This window comes from Heterodontus francisci, chromosome 2 (assembly GCF_036365525.1).
Source record: "Heterodontus francisci isolate sHetFra1 chromosome 2, sHetFra1.hap1, whole genome shotgun sequence".
In the NCBI taxonomy this organism is placed as follows: Eukaryota; Metazoa; Chordata; class Chondrichthyes; order Heterodontiformes; family Heterodontidae; genus Heterodontus; species Heterodontus francisci.
In genome coordinates this window covers 30,268,000-30,288,084 of record NC_090372.1, presented here as the reverse complement: position 1 = coordinate 30,288,084, position 20,085 = coordinate 30,268,000, and the positions used below count along the sequence as shown (strand labels likewise).

Below are 20,085 nucleotides of genomic sequence, written 5' to 3'. Positions count from 1 at the left end.
TGCCACTCTGGATAGAGTTCATGGACAAGATGATGGCATGCAGGACTGAGCGCATCTCCAGCATCCACTGATTGGCCTGCTGGATGTGGCTCCCCATCAGAGTTGTCAATCTCTTGATGGAACAGGCCACACACTCATATAAGAGAGCGATCGCAGCACTCATGGAGTCTGAGCCAGGGTGCGCATACCCTCTGGAATCTCTGCCAGATGCTCTAGCACCTCAAGCTGCCTCACGTATGACTCTAGAGATAGGTCTTCAGCCTGGGGCTCAGCATGAGCCTTGCTTCCCAATCTCCTCCAAGTGTCAGTGGTCTCGGCTGTCACGGCCTCTGACAGCTGGTGAGGCATGTGTTTGATGCTGTCAACAGGTTGTGATCCTGAATCTTCTCGTGAACTCATACCCACTGAGGTAGAGTATCTGCGCTGCTGAGGGCATGTGGTGACGCTGTACCCTCTGAGTTCCCCTCCACCTCCTCAGAGGTGAACGACTCCCCTGGAGATGGCAGCTCTCTGTTCTTGTCGTTGACCTGCAAGAGAGAGTACAATGATCACAACTTCTCACCTCTCCAGACTGGAGCCTACAGAGGCGCCTGCATCTCACATTGATGTCTGTACATTGGAGGACACATGAAGATCATCCCTCATGCTCGCCTGAGACTTCACTCATTCCCGCTGATGAGTTGGCTCACCCTCCTGCGAACGAACTCCGGCCTCACCGTCTACAATGGAGCAGCCACCATTATCACAATCCAGCTCCAGAGCTGCCTCCTCCATGGGCGTCAGGATGGCAATCAATGGTAGCCCGTCATTGGTCTGTGCCCTCTTCTCATTCTGGGACTTCTTCTGCAGGAGCATGACAGAAGAATGATAGTTGCCACAATAGAGCAAAAAACAATGTTAATCGCCTTACATGGTTGCTGTTTTGTCAAGGGCCAATGGCATGCACCTGACATTGGATATATCTTGAGCCACCCGGCAAGGGTTGGCAATGTGAGGTTCACTCCCCTAGACAGAGCTGCATCCATTCTTTATGAATGAAATGCTGCAGCCTCCACCCATTGCCGACAATATGGTGACCTCGCCTTCCTAACCATTCGCACCCTCGTACTTACCCATTTTCTGGCCCCCAAACAGCACTGAGTGTACGTCTCACCCTTGCAGAGTGGAGAAAGTCATTGGCGCATTTGCGGCACTGCAGCCAGGTTCTCCAGACGACCTCATGGCTACTGACCTGTGTGATCTCCATCATGACTTGCTTGGTTAGGCGGGGAGGTCTCCTTTTGTCCCTGGGCAAGACAACCTCCCGAGCAGCTTGGAGGAGAGTACGCGGGGAATGACCAATGTCTTGTGGGACCACCCGGGATCTTGCTTCTGCCATGCCTACAAGCGTGTGTCTCCAGCAGATTCCTTTGGAGGAAGGTCAGACAGTCTCTTGCTACTCGAGGGCTGGCAGGCCACAGGGGTCTCTTCCTACTCTATGACTGGCAGGTCACAGGGTTTCTATTTTTTACAAATTATGTTTTAATTCTTTAACTGCTAGCCATTGCTTGTCTATTGTAATATCTTTTAATGTGGTTTCCTAATCTACCTTAGCCAACTCGCCCCTCATACCGACGCAGTTTGCTTTGTTTAGATTTAAGGCCTTCAGTCAATTTTAACATAATTATGGAAAAGGACAGAGATAGAACAGGAGTTAGAGTTCTCAATTGGGGCGAGGCCAATTTTACTAAACTGAGAAGTGATTTAGCGAAGGTGGACTGGAAACAGCTACTTGAAGGTAAATCTGTGTCAGAGCAGTGAGAGGCATTCAGAGGGGAGATTCAGGGCCTTCAGTGTAAACATGTTCCCACAAAGATAAAGAGTGAGAAGGCCAAATCTAGAGCCCCATGGATGTCAAAGAGCCTACAGGGTAAGATAAGGCAGAAAAGGAAAGCTTATGTCCGACACCAAGAACTCAATACTACAGAAAGCCAAGAGGAGTATAGAAAGTGGAAGGGTGAAATCAAAAACGAAATTAGGAAAGCAAAGAGATGGCATAAAAGAATATTGGCAAGCAAAATCAAGGTGAACCCAAAGATGTTTTATCAATACATTAAGATATTGATGGTCTGGTCAGATGGGCAGAGAAGTGGCAAATGAAATTCAATCCGGAGAAGTGTGAAGTGATGCATTTGGGGAGGTCAAACAAGGCAAAGGAATATATGATTAATGGGAAAATACTGAGAAGTGTAGAGGAAGTGAGGGGCCTTGGAGTGAATGTCCACAGATCCCTGAAGGTAGCAGGACAGGTCAGTAAGGTGGTTAAGGAGGCATATGGAATCCTTTCCTTTATTAGCCGAGGTATAGAATATAAGAGCAGGAAGGTTATGCTGGAACTGTATAAATTATTATTTAGGCCATGACTTGAGTACTGTGTGCAGTTCTGGTCACCTCATTACAGAAAGGATGTAATTGCACTAGAGAGGGTACAGAGAAGATTTACAAGCATGTTGCCAGGACTGGAAAAATGCAACTATGAGGAAAGATTGGAGAGGCTGCGGTTGTTCTCCTTGGAACAGAGAAGGCTGAGGGGCGATCTGATCGAAATGTACAACATTTTGAGGGCCTGCATAGAGTGGAGGTGAAGGGCCTATTCGCCTTAGCAGAGAGGTCAGTGATGAGAGGGCATAGATTTAAAGTGATTGGTAGAAAAATTAGAGGGGAGTTGAGGAAAAACTTTTTCACCCAGAGAGTGGTGGGTGTCTGGAACTCACTGTCTGAAAGGGTAGTTGAGGTAGAAACCCTCAACTCATTCAAAAGGAGTCTGGATATGCACCTCAAGTGCTGTAATCTGCGGGGCTATGGACCAAATGCTGGAAGGTGAGATTAGAATCGATGGATCATTTTTCTGCCGGCACAGACACAATGGGCCAAGTGGCCTCTTTTTTGTGCCTTAAACTTTCATGATTCTATCTTGGACTTGACTAAATCACTTTCAAACACAATATAACATTCTAGCATATTATAGTAACTCTTCCCCAAAGGCCCCTTTACTACAAGGCTATTAAACCCTTTTTTATTGCACGATACTAGATCCAAAATAGCCTGTTCCTTAGTTGGTTCCTTGACATATTGTTCTAGAAAACTATTTTGTATACATTCCTTCAACTTGTCTTTGACACTATTACTGCAAATTTGGTTTGCCCATGTCTGATGAACTTGACCAACTGATTTGGTATCCATTAGAATTCAGATGAAGTTTATTATTAAAAGGCTTATACTAATTCTCAGTAATATGTTCATGATTATGAATATCTTCTAATTAGGCTTAGAGTAAATGTTCCCCAACAGAGATGAAACTGGGCCGCTTAATTACCAAATAAATTCTGTTGCTTCAATCACAATACGTTAATCTGGCTGGTGAGTTGATAGTCATCAGAAGGACCAGAAAAGAGGTTAGGAGAATTTTGTTTTAGCACAGAGGATTTTTTATGACATCGAATCGACTACAAAAAATGGTGGCAGAAGCCTAATCTGTAATGGGTTTCAAATAGGAAATGGGTAAATATTTGAAAAATAACTATTTACACAGATAGTGATATTAAATATTTATAAATCACTGAATATTGATGGAGTAGCGAGGAATCCACCTGTTTTAAGACCGAGGACATTAGCAGACATCAAGGACTGAATTTTCGCCACGGAGGTGAGAATGACCGAATCACAGCACCTTACAGCACAGAAGGAGGCTATTTGGCCCATCATGCCTGTGCCATCTATTTCAAAGCCATGGTCACCTGTTTAGATGAAAAACTGAATCAGTTGTGGATCTGCTTAAGAGCACAATTGTCTGTCAATTGATAATTTGCTTCTGTCAATTTGGAAGCTTAAAATTTAATAATGCCCAATATAAATTTACATTCCGCAGTACAAAAGTTGTGTGGTGAATAAGCATAACAGCTGTCAGCAGAAAGGATTAACGTTTATAAGATTTAATACAATTAAATACAAGTAAATTTTGAAAATAACTTGCCTGATCGGAAAAGAACCAAACACGATTTTCCTTTCACAAAACCATGTTGACTCTGCTTATTGTAATTTATTAAACGTGCCGCTACTATTTCCTTAAGAATGGGTTGCAGGGTTTCCCACTGACAGATGTTAGGCTTACTAGCCTATACTTTGCTGCTTTCTGACTCCCTCCATTCTTGAACAGAGATGTTACATTTGTGGATTTTTCCAATCCACTGGGATCTTTCCAGAATCTAGGGAATTTTGGAACATTACAACCAATGCATCCACTGTCTCTGCAGCCACTTCATTTAAGACTCTAGGATGCAGACCACCAAACCCAGGGGACTTGTCAGCCTTTAGTCCCATTAGTTTTCCTAGTACTTTCTTTTTAGTGGTAGCGATTGTTTTAAGTTGCTCCCTTTTGCCCCTTGATTTTCTGCTATTCTTGGGCATTTTTTGTGTATTCTTCCATGAAGATATATACAAAATACTTCTTGAAAGTCACTGTCATTTCCTTGTTTCCCATTATTAACTCCCCAGTGTCATCCTCTAAGGGACCAAGATTCTTTTTATATACTCGTAGAAGCTTTTGCTATTTGTTTTTATATTTCTTGCTAGTTTACTCTCATATTCTAATTTATTCCTTTTTTCTTTATCATCTTTTGTTGGTTTCTAAATGTTCCCAATATTCTTTCAATTTGATACCAACCTTAACTTCCTTAGTTAGCCACAAATGATGCATCCTTCTCGTAGAGTCTTTCTTTCTCAATGGTATATATCCTTGTTGACAGTTGTGAAATATCTCCTTAAATGGATAAGTGAAGTTGAGGCAGAAGATCAGCCATGATCATATTGAATGGTGGAGCAGGTTCGAGGGCCCTATGGTCTAGTCCTGCTTCTGTTTATTATGATTACCCCTAAAGGCCTCTACCAGAAACCATTGGATCAACCCTATTGAAGGCAATGTTCTTGCTATCCACAGTGGTAATTTCTCTTTTAGTCCAAATTAATTCTTGCTCGTCAAAACCTTAGGGGATGGGGTAGGCGTCAATCACAATCTGGTCTCTGACTTAGGGTAACTGAATTAAGGAAGCAATACTTGTAAACATTGAAATTGACTTGAAATGAGGCGAAACATTTTTAATTTAAGCTGCATAACGCAATAGTAATTCTTAGTTGCAGTTCAAAGTGTTTTGAGAAGTTCAAATTGATCTAACATGTTGCTTTTCATTGTTGTACAAGTAAACTTTGATCAAAATAAAATCACTTTAGTGTCTTTAACTTAAAATGTAATTCAAAGTTTTCCCAATTCTGGGTGCGCCATCTTAATTTGAACACTTAACAACCATATTCATACTTGCATATAACTTAAATATTGTTCCCTGTAATAGGTTATGAACTTAAGGTGTCAGATTTCTATGTGATGTTCCTAGGTCACGAGCCCAAGAAATACACAAAGACCCTGCTATAACACAGCCCACAGAGGTCCATATCTCAAAACCGCATTATAGATGAAACCATGTTATTTCATAGCTAGTGCCTAGTGCTCAGGCTTGATCCCGCCAGTGCCAGGGCCAATATTGCATGCAAACCCCTACAATTTCCATTCTTCGTGCTCCAAAATAAATGGAGCATGTGCTGAGTAAAAGCAACCAAATAATTAAATGTCTGCTTTTACTTTTTCTTTTTTATAATGGGGGAGGCTTGTGTTTGCAGAATGAAAATTTTGGGGTCCAATACGGATGTGCATTATACCAAACTCCACAGTTTAGCAGACCACGTTATAGCGGGGCCCCGGTGTCTTCACAGTTTAAATCAGTTCAAACCAAAAATATGACTTAATTATCTCAAAAATAGTACATGTGTAAACATACATAGGGAAAGCAATTAATGAACTTAAAGAAGTATACGCTTTGCAGAAAAGGCATTGATTGAAATGCTTAAAATACTTCCAGTGTCAAAGAGAAAACTACAGAGCATTAAATAGCTTTTAGCTCAGTGAACAGAACAGTGTGTGGCACTAACAAAAAACATTACACAGGCACTTTTTAAAGATTGACTTTCAAACCAAAGAAATGCTGTAACTTAGTCAGGAAATTTCCACATTTCACACACATTTTCACACAAACTGAAATTCCAGCAGCCTTTAAGTTTCCTTTCACTCAGTAATTCTTCCATTGGTGTCTCACTTTTCTTGGCACAAAAGCTGATAGCTTATACCATCATATTATTCAGTGCTGGCTTAAACTTTGAAGTTTCTTTTCTGTCATCTTTTGATACTAGACCTCTTCAGGACTGCTCCAGAACGACACTAAGGCTGTCACACAGCTTCTCAAATTTCTTATCTTGGGCCCTCTAAGCATTGAGATTGCCCTAATACTGCTGGTAGATGACAATGTCTGACACTGACCAAAAGTTTTTCCTCCTCGCCAATTGGCTGGCTCTAGGATCCCACTCATACCAAAATATATCAATAACCGTTAATCAGCTCCTGGCTAGGCTCACCACTGTAATGAATTTGAAGCCCCTTTGGACTGTGTTTCCAATAGTTTGAAGCTGACTCCATATTGGTAACAGTTAATGATTTTATTTATGCATAAGTGAGACTTAATATATTATTATTCGAGCAGCAGTTTACAAGGAACAGTTGAGAATTATGTTACCAGTTTTTGTCCTTTTGGTAGAAGGCGTGATTTGTTCTCCATTTCTTCTACTTGCATATGCTTCCATGCCTGGCTGGTGTTCCCCCTGGCTCTTCTGCATGGCGAATGATCCAAACCTCCTAGGTTACACCCCAAATTCTGGAACTGTGTAAAAATTCATCCAATCATAGTTACAGCAAGTTCTGTGGTCAAGCACAGGCTTTGGGGCCACCCTTGTCTACTTTTTAGTCCCAGCATAAGCTTTTTTTGTGCTTGTTTTCTGATTCCATGGTTGATGATGCAACCCTGGTCCTTGAGGATAACAAGAGTTCTAACTGTAAATAAAACCTAGATCTTAACATACTTTTCCCTAATTTTAACATGAGAAATAAATCTCAAGTAATAAACCTATAAGACTGGTAACCCTAATAAACTGTAATCTAGCAAAGCATAATGCTGAAAAACAGTAAAATATTTTATTATATTTCAACGACTCTCAAAAGTTTACATTTTCCCACAGATACAGAAAGAGACGAGATAAAGCTGTAGACAGCTCTGACACTCTCCCAGTTCTTTGCCCCTCTCTTCTAACAATAATTAGTTTTTACAATAACAAGACTACTTGCGATAGTGCCAGAAGTCAGCAGCCAGCTCAAAGCTGTGAATTTTAAAAGAATAGTAACTCCAAAAAAACCTTAGTTATTTACCCGTTGCAACGCTGGATCCCTCAAAATACCCTCATAAGCTCATATTCTTGCATTCGTATATCTTTTAAGAGCTATGTCATAGTAGAAACATCCCATCTTCAAGCCTATAGTCGGGTTCAAATTACAAGATTGGAGCCAGCCAGAAAAGACTGTGTGTCTTTTTCCTCATCTGAGCTAAATCTCTAAAAAGGGAAAATATGGAGCATTTAAAAGATGACTATTAAGCATCATTGTGATGCTTACTTCTGCCTTTATAACAGATGCTTTAGTAGCTCTATAGGATACCACTGTTAAAGAGTATTGATACTAAACTTCAGGACTTCTAAAACTTCAGCAATTTTACTACAAATTTCCATCTACTCTGCCAACATTGTGCAAACCCAGCACATATCTCTGGACACTCAAGTCTGATCTATGTGAAGAAGATACTATGAAGTTTTGAAAGATGCTCGAGAGATGTTGGAGGTAAATTTTATGAGTTGGTGTTCCAGGAAAGAACTTCTACATCAACTCTACTTTCCCACCCTATCCCCATAAATACCTCAAATGCAGTAGTCAATGTAATTGCAGTTAATAATAAAACCATAAAGGTTTGTGCAGCACCAATTAACAATAAACTCAGCCATTTTTCAGAGTCAGCGGCCTGATGAAAAGGGACCTGAAAATGTTGTCAAAAAACCCACCCCCTCAAAGTAAATCTTCAAAATTCAATTTTAAGATAGAGTTTCTGTGGATATAACACAGAATAGGCCTTTATAGGCCTCCTGCACTGAGGAGCTTTACAAATTCCTGAACAAATTATGGCCATGTCCCTTTTTAGAAAAAAATTCAGAACATAATCTCAAAACTCCACTACCAAATCTGCCAATAATGTTACGACCAAGGCAGGAGGACTGCACTGTTAATTCAGTCCCACTTCTCCACAGGTCACAGCGTATCAATAAATTTTGCCACTTACCGAAACAGCCAATTATATACTCTGTTTGTCTCCTGAATAAAGCACACCAACCAGGTTTCTTTAATCAACAACAAAATTAACTGTTTATTATAAAACCAAGTCTTAACCAATACTGACATAAATCTATATATGAATTGAAATATTAACGCTCCTTATTTTTTCCTTAGCACTCATGCACATGTATCCAAAAGCCGGTTAACCGGGGGGAAAAAAAAGGATTTTTGTTTACAGCTGTTACAAAGGAATAATAAAATCTTAGACCAGGTGAGTTTGATGAACAGTCTGTGATGGGTAGGCATTCAAAGAACTTCAGCTGTAGAAGGCTTCACATAGGTCTTCCATCAGGGGTGTAGCAACAGGTGTCATTTCTCACATTCGATGCAAAAGTCCTATTTTTAAAGATGCAAAGTCAGGGTTTCTTCAAAAATGCAGGAGACAACAGTACCACTTCATACAAGCTTTTGCTTTTCAAGAGCAAGTATTCTTTACAGAGAGGTAGTACTTTTCTGCTTCTTATTCTGATCTCCTGGCAGATCCAAATCAAATTCCAATTGCCTGCTTTTGTCCAAACTCACTGGCTTTTAAAGTTCAAAAATGAAACCAAAACCTTCCAGAAACGAGTCACTTGGCAAGTCATAAATTTTCTCTTGTCCCTCAAAGGTAGCTCTGAGGTCAAAGCCCCCTTGCTGATTTCCTTCAAATTACCTGGTTTCCAGTATTTGTTTACTAGTTCAACTTTTGTTGAACTTCCTTTCAAAACATCCATAAAGTTCAGCTATCTCCAGATGTCTCAATGTCTACTAAAATCCTTTTTAGTTTTTAAAAATATAGAATCCCAAGTTTTAATACAAAAAAAAGGAAATCCTCATAACAATAAGCATATCTGAAGAGTTCTGGACCCATACCCATTTGAGCATACCAGATAATTTATACAAGGGGTCAGTTCAAGATTCAGAAGAGGATGGATCATATATACAATGGACTATTGGATCACTAAAACTACAGTAGGAATCCAGATATGTTATGGACAGAATTGAGAGAGAACTGAAACCTCAATTCTTTTCCTTTTACCATCCATAATCAGTGTGTTTTTGACAAGAATGATGTGTTTGTTTCTTAACCACTATACGTATGATCAATTTGAATAACCAGCAGCTTGCTTTTCATGGCCTTAAATAAAGAAGATTATTTTAATTTACACGTTCACCCCTAATGCTACGTCACTCACTCATCTCTCTCTCTCTCACACACACACACACACACACACACACACGCGCGAGAAAGAAAGCCATTGAAAAGGATAGTGCACTTTTCCCAATGGCAATCAAAGGAATAGTTCATAAGTCATGTAATTTCGATCGCCTTCGGGAAAAGACATACATTGCGGGCCCAGTAAAGAAGGGGTTTTCACTCCTGAAGTGTAGTTAGGTGGATTCGATAGCCGGAGTCGTACATCAAAGTCGTGCAGGATTCTCTTGAAGAAGTGGATTTTCAGCAGGTCACGAAGTTAGTTGCTTGTAGGAGATCATTTTCTGTACTGGTGGACTTGAAAAGGAATAGGCTTGGAGACCTTAAGATGTTACAGCCTCTTGTTCTTTTAAGGCACAATAGTACTGCCTTTGTTGCTGTCTCTTCAGCTGGTGGTTGCAGAGTGACCAGTTTCTCCCTGGTGCTTAGAGTAATAAGATCTGTTATATGTTTAGTTTAAGTCATATGACCGCCTGATCAATACTCCTACTGTCCACCCAGAATTATTTGAAGTTTGGAGTTATGGCTACACAATGGGGTATGGATGGTGGCCATTCACACCTACTTATGATTTACCTGGTTTCTTATAGCTCTGCTAAGTTTTGAGCTCGGAGACAGTGGCCTGGCTTTTTCCTGATTGCCGCCGACATTGGCGGCGAGCTTCAAAAGTGGCGGGGTGCACACGTGGAATTTGCCCCGCAGAGCCGCCACGATATTTAGCGCGGCAGCTCATTTACATGGAGGGGACAGACCAGCTCCAGATGACGTAGAGGGGGTGTGTGCTCCGTCCCCAGCAATGGCATCTGGTGCCACCGCGCATGCACTGGTGCCATTTTTAAAGGGCTTCAGCCCTTCAGGTCCATTTACATTTTTAAAGTTACAGTTCTGTAAAAAATAAATGTGAAACTTTAGTAGCACTTTAAATCCCCTCTCCCAGCCCCCAATGACTAATCAATCTATAAATTGCCCTCTTCTCTTCCCCCCCCCCCCCCCCCCCCCAAAAAGTAAACCTTTGATCCCAAACTTTCCCCCCCGAACTTTATTAACTTTGACCTTCAACCCCTTCAAACTATCCCCTCAACCAATAGCAGGAGTTTTCCCCACTCCGCCCACCGTCCCCTGCTCTGAAAACATCACTGCTTCCCCCTCCCTACCAGTGTGCCGCCTCGGAGTTCCGGCAATCAGCCGGAATATTGGCGTGGGATGGCCATCGCGATGATGTAAGTAATTATGCATTAATTAAAATTTTATTTAAATATTTAAATTAAGCTTCCGTCACTGAGTGGTGGGGGTGGGGGGTCGCCATGAGGCCTCACTGCCGCTGGTAATATGAGAAGGGGCCTTCCTGGCGTCGAGGCCCGTGGCAGGCATCTCCCGGCGGTTTTTTCCATCCACTCTGCCATGACCCCTGACGTCGGGGAGGGGTGCTGGTAAAATCCAGCTCAGTAGTCTGGAAGCCCATAAGGTAGTGAGTTTTATGTAGGACCACAAACAATAAGAGATGTGAATTCCAAAAATGGTTTTGTCTCGGTATGCTCATTCAAGGGAGGCACTTCACTCATGGTCATTCAGTTGCAAAAGTCACTTGGCCCTCAGCAGCCATCTTATGCAGCCCTTTTAACATTCATTGTGGTTCATTTTTTAAAAAAAGGAAAGTTCAGTTCCTGAAGATTCGATGCTGGATACAGTCCATGTTTAAAGTTATGAATAGGGTTCATGAAGGGCAGGTCATGCTTGACAAATCTTTTGGAATTCTATGATAACATTACGAGCAAGGTGGACAATGGGGACCCAGTGGATGTGGTGTACCTAGATTTCCAAAAGGCCTTCAACAAGGTGCCACACAAGAGGCTGCTGCATAAGATAAGGATGCATGGCATTAGGGGTAAAGTATTAGCATGGATAGAGGATTGTTTGACTAACAGGAAGCAGAGAGTGGGGATAAATGAGTGCTATTCTGGCTGGCAATCAGTCACTAGTGTTGTGCCTCAGGGATCGGTGTTGGAACCGCAATTATTTACAATTTATATAGATGATTTGGAGTTGGGGACCACGTGTAGGGTGTCAAAGTTTGCAGATGACACTACGATGAGTGGCAGAGCAAAGTGTGCAGATGACTGTGAAACTTTGCAGAGGAACATAGATACATTGAGTGAGTGGGCAAAGGACTGGCAGATGGAATACAATGTTAATAAATGTGAAGTAATTAATTTCGGTAGGAGTAACGGTAAAAAGGATTATTACTTGAATGGTAAAAAGTTGCAGCATGCTGCTATGCAGAGGGACCTGGGTGTTCTTGTGCATGAATCGCAGAAGGTTGGTCTGCAGATACAGCAAGTAATTAGGAAGGCAAATGGAATTTTGTCCTTCATTGCTAAAGGGATTGAGTTTAAAAGCAGAGAGGTTATGTTGCAGCTGTATAAGGTACTGGTGAGGCCGCACCTGGAGTACTGTGTGCAGTTTTGGTCTCCTTACTTGAGAAAGGATGTACTGGCACTGGCGGGGGTGCAGAGAAGGTTCACTAGGTTGATTCCGGAGATAAGGGGGTTGGCTTCTGAGGAGAGACTGAGTAAATTGGGATTCAGAAGAATGAGGGGGATCTTATAGAAACATATAAAATTATGAAGGGAATAGATAAGATACAAGTAGAGAGGATGTTTCCACTGGCAGGTGAAGCTAGGACAAGAGGGCATAGCCTCAAGATTAGAGGGAGCAGATTTAGGACTGAATTGAGAAGGAACTTCTTCACCCAGAGGGTTGTTAATCTATGGAATTCCTTGCCCAGTGAAGTAGTTGACGCTACTTCAGTAAACGTTTTTAAAGCTAAGGTAGATATCTTTTTGAACAATAAAGGAATTAAGGGATACGGTGAGAGAGCAGGTAAGTGGATCTGAGTCCACGAAAAGATCAGCCATGATCTTATTGAATGGCGGAGCAGGCTCGAGGGGCCGGATGGCCTACTCCTGCTCCTTGTTCTTATGTTCTAATAGGACATGCCTTTACTGGACATGACAGATACATCTACTAAATTTAAAAGCAAAGTTTACTCATACATCTAGAAACATGATATAGAGGGAGGCTCTAGGAACATACGGCTTAGGAGCAAGAGTAAGCCATTCAGCCCTTCGAGCCTGCTCTGCCATTCGATAAGATCATGACTGATCTGGTTGTGGTCTCAACTCCATTTTCCTCTCTGCTCCCCATAACCCTTGACTCCCTTGTCTACCAAAAATGTATCTAACTCAGCTTTGAATATATTCAATGACCCAGCCTACACTGCTTTCTGGGGAAGAGAATTCCACAGACTAATGACCCTCAGAGAAAAAAGTTCTCCTCATCTCCGTCTTAAAAGGGAGACTTCTTATTCTTAAACTGTGTCCCCTAATTCTAGTCTCCCCCACAAGAGGAAACATCCTCCCTGTATCCACTCTATCAAGTCCCCTCAGGATCTTATATGTTTCAATAAAATCACCTTTCATTATTCTAAACTCCAGTGTGTATAGGCCCAACCTGTTCAACCTTTCTCCATAAGATAAGCCCTTCATCCCTGGAATTAGTTGCGTGAACCTTCTCTAAACTGTTCCTAATGCAGTTATATACTTTTTCAAATAAGGAGACCAAAACTGTACACAGTACTCCAGATGTGGTCTCACCAAGGTCCTGTACAGCTTCCGTAAAACTTCCCTACTTTTATACTTGATTCCCCTAAAATAAACGCCAGTATTTGATAGAAAATGCTAAACCTGTAGTATCAGAGCCCTCTTTACAAAGAGAAACAAATCTACTCAGTATTTCCTGATCCCCAGATGGAAATTTACAGCAATAATAAAGAATACGTTAGAGTTCACTGAATATATTTAAGAAAAGCACTTTACCCAGAGACTTCAGTCACAATCAGAGCTGTTCAGGCATGAGATGTTTGGGATTTTTCTGTGTTGTCATAATGTTCAGTGCTCTAGGTGTTTTGAGTTCACAATGAAGCACATGCAGGAAAATCTGCAGTTTTGTGGATGACTGTGACGTGAGATTAAAAGTCAGTATTTTCCTCTTTGAGATCTAAGGTATGAATCCAACTGACATAGATGCGATGTAACTCTTCTGTCTGGCTGGAGAAATCCTACATTAAATGATTTTAGGTGTTCTGGATTTGCTTGATCATAAGAGCTGCAAGAGACCAAAGCTATAACATTTTTTGAATCTAATGGAGATGTCGGTATGGTTTTTACATTCCCCAGGGATTTGACATAACCATGGCTGGGTCCTCTACAAAAATCTGAACCTCCTGAAACTAATAGCATTGCGGTTGAAGAAAGACACCGAGAATAACTTAATACTTATGGAGAGAATTAAATGGCAATTGTAAGGAAACCATTCCCATCCAACAACAAAGCATTGAAGATCTTAAAATGGGGGAACCACAATGAAAAGGATCTGTTGCTGTGCAATAGCTCATATTCTGAAGTGCTTGTATGCAAACTTTAAGAAATGCCTTTGTTCCTATAAATATTGGATCAGCTTTTTTGGCACAAGATCACTCAATCCATACTGCCAAAAATAGATTAATTGGTCATTGATCTTATTGGATATTAGCCCGCTGGGTATATCCACATAACAACAGTGACTGCAATTCAGAAAGTAACTTATGAATATGAAGCATTTTGGGAGATCTCTAGAGACTTGATAAGATGCGATCTAGATCCAAATTCTTTCTAACTGAACAAAATTCATTAATTTTTACTATAAAGTACTGTCTGCGACTGTTTCATTAGACAGAAAAAGAAGCAACAGTTGACAAAAAAGAAAAAAAGATGTCTCCTTGTGAGGCCCTTCTGGATGTCTGGAGGGGCCCTATAGCAGTAAAGATGAGAGAAATGTTACGTGTTACTGCAACTGCAGATGACTATCAATGTGGATACCTCAGTTACAGTCCTCCTGTTGTTCCCAAGCTGTTTGGTGCAGCAGTAGACGCATTACCTGGGTTATTATCTACTATGAGTCTTGCATTTCCTTCGCACCACATAAAACACTTTTGGGTCCTGTTCTCATTTGCTAAAACTGAACACTATTCCAGAATCATCCTGGAATGCAAAGATAACCCTGGTCTTCTTTTCTATACTGCAACTGAATCTTAAAGCCCTCTTCCCAGCTGCTCCACCCTCACCTCCAACAATGTGCGAGAAGCTCATGGACTTTGTCTCTAAGATTGAGACCATCCGATCAGCTGTCTCTGCCGCATTCCTCCCTTCCACTAGCCCGCTGGCCAAACTTCCTTGAAAGTTCTGCCCTGCCTTAGCCCTGAACTCACATCTTCCTCTAGTTTCTCTTCTATCACCCCAGATGTCCTCTCTGAGCTCATCTTGTCCATGAGACCCACCTCCTGATCCCTCAACTCTATTCCCGCTAAGTTGCTGACCACTCAACTTCTCTTCCTGGTCCCCATGTAAGCTGATATTGTTAATGGTTCTCTGTCTTCAGGTGCTGTCCTTTATATCTGCTGTCATCAATTCTCTCCTCAAGAAAAAACAATTGACTCCCACCGTCCTTGCAAACTACCACTCCATCTCCAACCTCCCTTTCCTCTCCAAAGTATTTGAATGCTTTGGCACTTCCCAAGTCCGTGCCCATCTTTCTGGAACTCCAAGCTGGAATCCCTTCAATCAAGTTTCTGCCCCTGCCACAGTACTGAAAAAGCTCTTATCAAAGTCACAAATGACACCCTATGTGACCGTGACAAAGGTAAACTATCACTATTCACCCTTCTTGACCTGTCTTCAGCCTTTGACATGGTTCAAAACACCATTCTCCTCCTGAAGGCAAGGCCATCAGTGATTGAGTAATTAAATGGGGGATGCTTAAGAGGCCACAATTAGATGAGCACAGAAATCTTGGAGGGGTATGGGCTGGAGGAGATTAGAGATAGCGAGGTGGCGAGCCCATGGAGGGATTTGAAAACAAGGATGAGAATTTTGTAAGGGAGGCTCAGGATGTATCCTGGAGCGTAAGTGACAGAAAGGAGGTATCAAAGAGGCTACACTGGTACAGACACACTCTTCTGCACCAAAAATGCCTGTATGTTGTTAATTTCTTTCATGTCTACAGTGACACTTCAGAATCCTTCCAATTGTTAGTTTTTGTAATGCTAGGTTAGACCTGGAGTGAATACTCCTGTTTTGATTTGACTATGCTGTTGTAGAATACGCAAAAGTTTGCTACTGACTAGGTCCAATGACTAAAATCATCATCTGGACGAGTGCGAGTTCTCGGGGCGTGATTAAACACTTCATTTTTCTCGTGTATTAAACTCCTTCTCGCATCTCTTTCTGATAAAGAGCTATTTCTGGAGATTTTTTCCAAATAAAGCCTTAATCAAAAGAAATTATTCTCATTAAAGATGTTTATGTTCACACATTTCAAGAGGGGAGATAATTCAGTGGATCAAAAGTCAATTCTTCACACTGTGCTGTAATGGTTTCCAATAAAAATGTACCCAATTTTTCAGTAACAAACCAAACCTGCATATTGAGCACTCTGCACCACAACAGTTTGAATGTGTCTGTTCCCCTGCACATCTCAGAAACACGAGACCTATCAATTAAATGTGTGTGAATGTTTTTAAATTAAACTCCTGTTTATAGCTGAGTTAATATTTTATCCAGAGAAAAACTATGGATATTATACATGAACAAAGAACATATCGTTATATATTCATAATTGCTTCAAAAACTCTTACAATCCAGTTCCACTTCCGTTTAAATAGTCTGAACATCTCCATTACCACATTTCTCATAAATCCCCAGTCCCATAGCTATAATATGTTGGGAAAGATGTCCATGCTAAGAAATGTATTTACTTTCTACAGGCCAGGCCCGTTTGGATGGTGCTTTCTGCAACTATACCCACGAAGACAAGATGAATTACTTGCGTTGTGCCTATGAGGCCGGGGTTCGCAACATTGAGATGGAGTCTTCTGTATTTGCAGCCATGTGTAATCGAAGTGGTCTACCAGGTAATCACATGCCTGTGCAGGACTTCTCATAGGACGACTGAACTTTCTTTGCAAATTTAATAGTTTTTTTTAATCAGTCCAATGTGGATTTGAATAACATTATAAACAGAAAGTTTGCAGTTTATGCAACAGATATGTTGCTGTTTTAATGATCCAGAACAATGTGCCTGGTTACTAATATCTGGAACTTATCTATAACATCTCTAATTAATTAGCAGATCTTCCTCATTATGGCAAATACATTACCTATAATTCAAACAAATTTAAATTAATTTTTTCTTGGGCTCATTAAAGTGAGGAATAATTGTACTGGAGCACCTACTATTTTAGAAGCTCGGTGTCAGTATCTAGCATTCCTAGATCAGATATAGTACAGTTCAGTGTTGTCTAATAGAAATTTCTGACTAGTCACAGGTGTGGCTATAGCAACATAGTTTTAGCTCCATGCACTCACACAATACAGGTAAATGTACTTCACATGTATATTTACTCACTAAACATCTGCCACCATTCAGTAACTAAGGAATTAAAACACTCACAACAATGAAGAAATACCTACACACTGCTTTTTGCTTTACCATTTTACCAACAAATGCACAAAAGGGGTAAAGTACACATGCGCATGCCGTGCAAATCTAACTATTGAGCTCACATGCCCAATGACTGTGTCTAATCAGAAATGCAATTAGCCACATTTAGATTCCGAATTAGCCACATTTGGCTAGCGGCTAATGTATTGGATAGCACTTATATAGCTGGATGCACAGCGAAGCTTCCTCTGCTCCAACCTCAGAAGAGATTCTCCTGCAGCTACACTAGTGTGACTTTTTTTTTTACCATTTCCTGCATAAGCGGTCCTCTAAGATTGTCAATTTAGGAGCAGTTTTGTGTAGTGAAACAAGAAACCACATCCTACCACACCATGGCACGACGCAGCACATTGCATTGATCTGCAATAGTTTTAACAAGTAAAATCTAAATTTATGTTATCTCTGGCTGCACATTTATCAAGAATAGAATAAGAAACCTGTTGTTGTCAACAGACTGTGTAGTGGATGAAATATTGTAGACTCTGCCCAATTTATTCAAACTCCTGAGTGGACTGAAAACAAGTAAACTTTTGAGAAGGTGAAATGAAGTGCTGTGGAATATCTCTATTATGCTTAAAGATTATCAAACAGAAACTATAACTTAAAAGCAAAATACTGTGGATGCTGGAAATCTGAAACAAAAACAAGAAATGCTGGATTCACTCAGCAGGTCTGGCAGCATCTGTGGAAAGAGACCCGAAACGTTAACTCTGCTTCTCTTTCCACAGATGCTGCCAGACATGCTGAGTGAATCCAGCATTTCTTGTTTTTGTTTCAGAAACTATAACTTGTTAGCCCAATAAAATCTACATTAGTAGATCAGTTACCAGACAGCTGCTGAATCGGTGATTCAACCAACGTTAGATGTTTAAGGTCTATATACATCAGTAGTAGTTGGCAGGAAAAAAGACAGAGGCGCAAGGGGAGAGCCAACTGTGCAACAGCCCCAACAAACAAATTTCTCTGCAGCACCTGTGGAAGAGCCTGTCACTCCAGAATTGGCCTTTATAGCCACTCCAGGCGCTGCTTCACAAACCACTGACCACCTCCAGGCGCGTATCCATTGTCTCTCGAGATAAGGAGGCCCAAAAGAATATACATCATCTACCCAGCCAAGGCTTATGTACATTGTACCACTGTATTCAGCTTATTGCCACTTTTTTATATTGTTAAAAAGTTGCGGAGAAAGGTACAATCATAGTCAGATCTATGTCTGAGAGTCATACTATTAAGAAATCACAAATGGATGTGCTTTATCTCTTTTGGCACATTGCATAGATAAATTACCTCATTAAGCTTGTCAAAATATCTCAAGACAGTGTCAAGATTCTGAAATGTCTGGTCAATGTAATATTAATATTGGTCTTATGGGGAGAAAAGCAATTAACTGTGTGTGTGTTATTTATGTATATGTCATTATTTTATTTAGTACATTGCATTTTGGGTAGGATGACATCGCCCAGTTAAGGTTATGTATTGTAGTGTTTCCACAGAAATTTTTATTTGCAAACAAAACAGGTTTTATTAATTATTAAAACAAGAAATGCTGGAATCACTCAGCAGGTCTGGCAGCATCTGTGGAAAGAGAAAGAGGTTTCTCTTTCCACAGATGCTGCCAGACCTGCTGAGTGATTCCAGCATTTCTTGTTTTTATTTCAGATTTCCAGCATCCGCAGTATTTTGCTTTTATTTTAGGTTTTATTAATTTTCTGAGGAAGAAGAATGCAAAAAAAGGAGAAAGTGACAACTCATGGTTTTAACAAAAGTTCTGGTTGTATATTCTATATTCTAACCTTAGTGTTTTTTAAATATACTAATGAAATTTATCTTAATTTTAAAAAAAAAGTTTGTCTTTTTAAGGTTAGCTGAGATGCAGCAGGCAGAAAGCAGTTACGGCATGTCCTGACATGTGCACAAGCTGATATGCCCCTGCAGAAGCTGACCTGTTCCTGCACAAGTTGACACGTCCCTCTGTTAAAACCATTATTCTCTCTCACGCTGGATGTTCCCATGATACAGACCTTATCTCCCCTCCGTTACGTCCAAGGGATGCAGACTTGAACAGATACGCCAGACATCTGATTTAGCCATTCATCGCCAGATCTGGCTGGACTTTGTCAGGCTAAAGCTTTGTCAGGTTTTGCTTTCATCTGCAAAAACTGTTCATTATTCCAGGATCATCCTGGGAAGCAAAGATAACCCTCGGTTTCTACTGCAAACTATCATCTTAAACTTCCCCAACTCCTCCACCCTGACCTCCAACAAGTGCAAGGAGCTCATGGACACCTTGGTCTCTAAGATTGAAGCAATCCATTTAGTTGCTCTGCCACTTTTCTCCCTTCACCTAGCCCAACAGGCCAAACTTCCCCTAAAGTTCCCCCTGCCCTAGCCCTGAAGTCGCATCTTTCTCTAGTTTCTCTCCTATCTCCCTCATACCTTCGCCAAGCTCATTTTGTCCATTACACCTGCCTCCTGCTCCTTCAGCCCTATTCCCACTAAACTGTTGACCACTCAGTTTCCCTTTCTGGCTCCCATGTTAGCTGATATTATTAACTGTTCTTTCTTCAGGTACTGCCCTTCTCTCTTTCAAATCTGACATCATCACTTTGCTGCACAAAAAAACAACTCTTGACCCCTCCATCCTTGGAAGCTAATGTCCCATCTCCAACCTCCCTTTCCTCGCCAAAGTCCTTGAATGTGTTGTCACCTCTCAAATCTGTGACCATTTTCCTTGAAACTCCATGTTTGAATCCCTGAAATCAGGTTTCCACCCTTGCCACAGTACCAAAACGACTCTTAACAAAGACACATGACATCCTATGTGACTGTGATAAAGGTAAACTATGCCTCCCCGTCCTGCTCGCCCCATCTGCAGTCTTGACATCGTTGACCATACCATCCTTCTCCAATGCTTCTCCACCATTGTCTTACCTGGTTCCAT

The 20,085-nt window shown here is 41.1% G+C and overlaps 1 protein-coding gene across 12 annotated transcripts in view; it reads left to right on the top strand.

Annotated features, from left to right (window-relative positions):
- The window catches only part of LOC137383436 (uridine phosphorylase 1-like), a 119,137-nt gene that overhangs the window by 80,574 nt on the left and 18,478 nt on the right, over positions 1–20,085 (top strand). For all 12 annotated transcript variants that reach the window (XM_068056375.1, XM_068056314.1, XM_068056306.1 and 9 more), the window contains one exon: positions 16,408–16,554. In XM_068056375.1, coding sequence (XP_067912476.1) covers positions 16,408–16,554 — 147 coding nt within the window. The remainder of the gene's footprint in view (positions 1–16,407; positions 16,555–20,085) is intronic.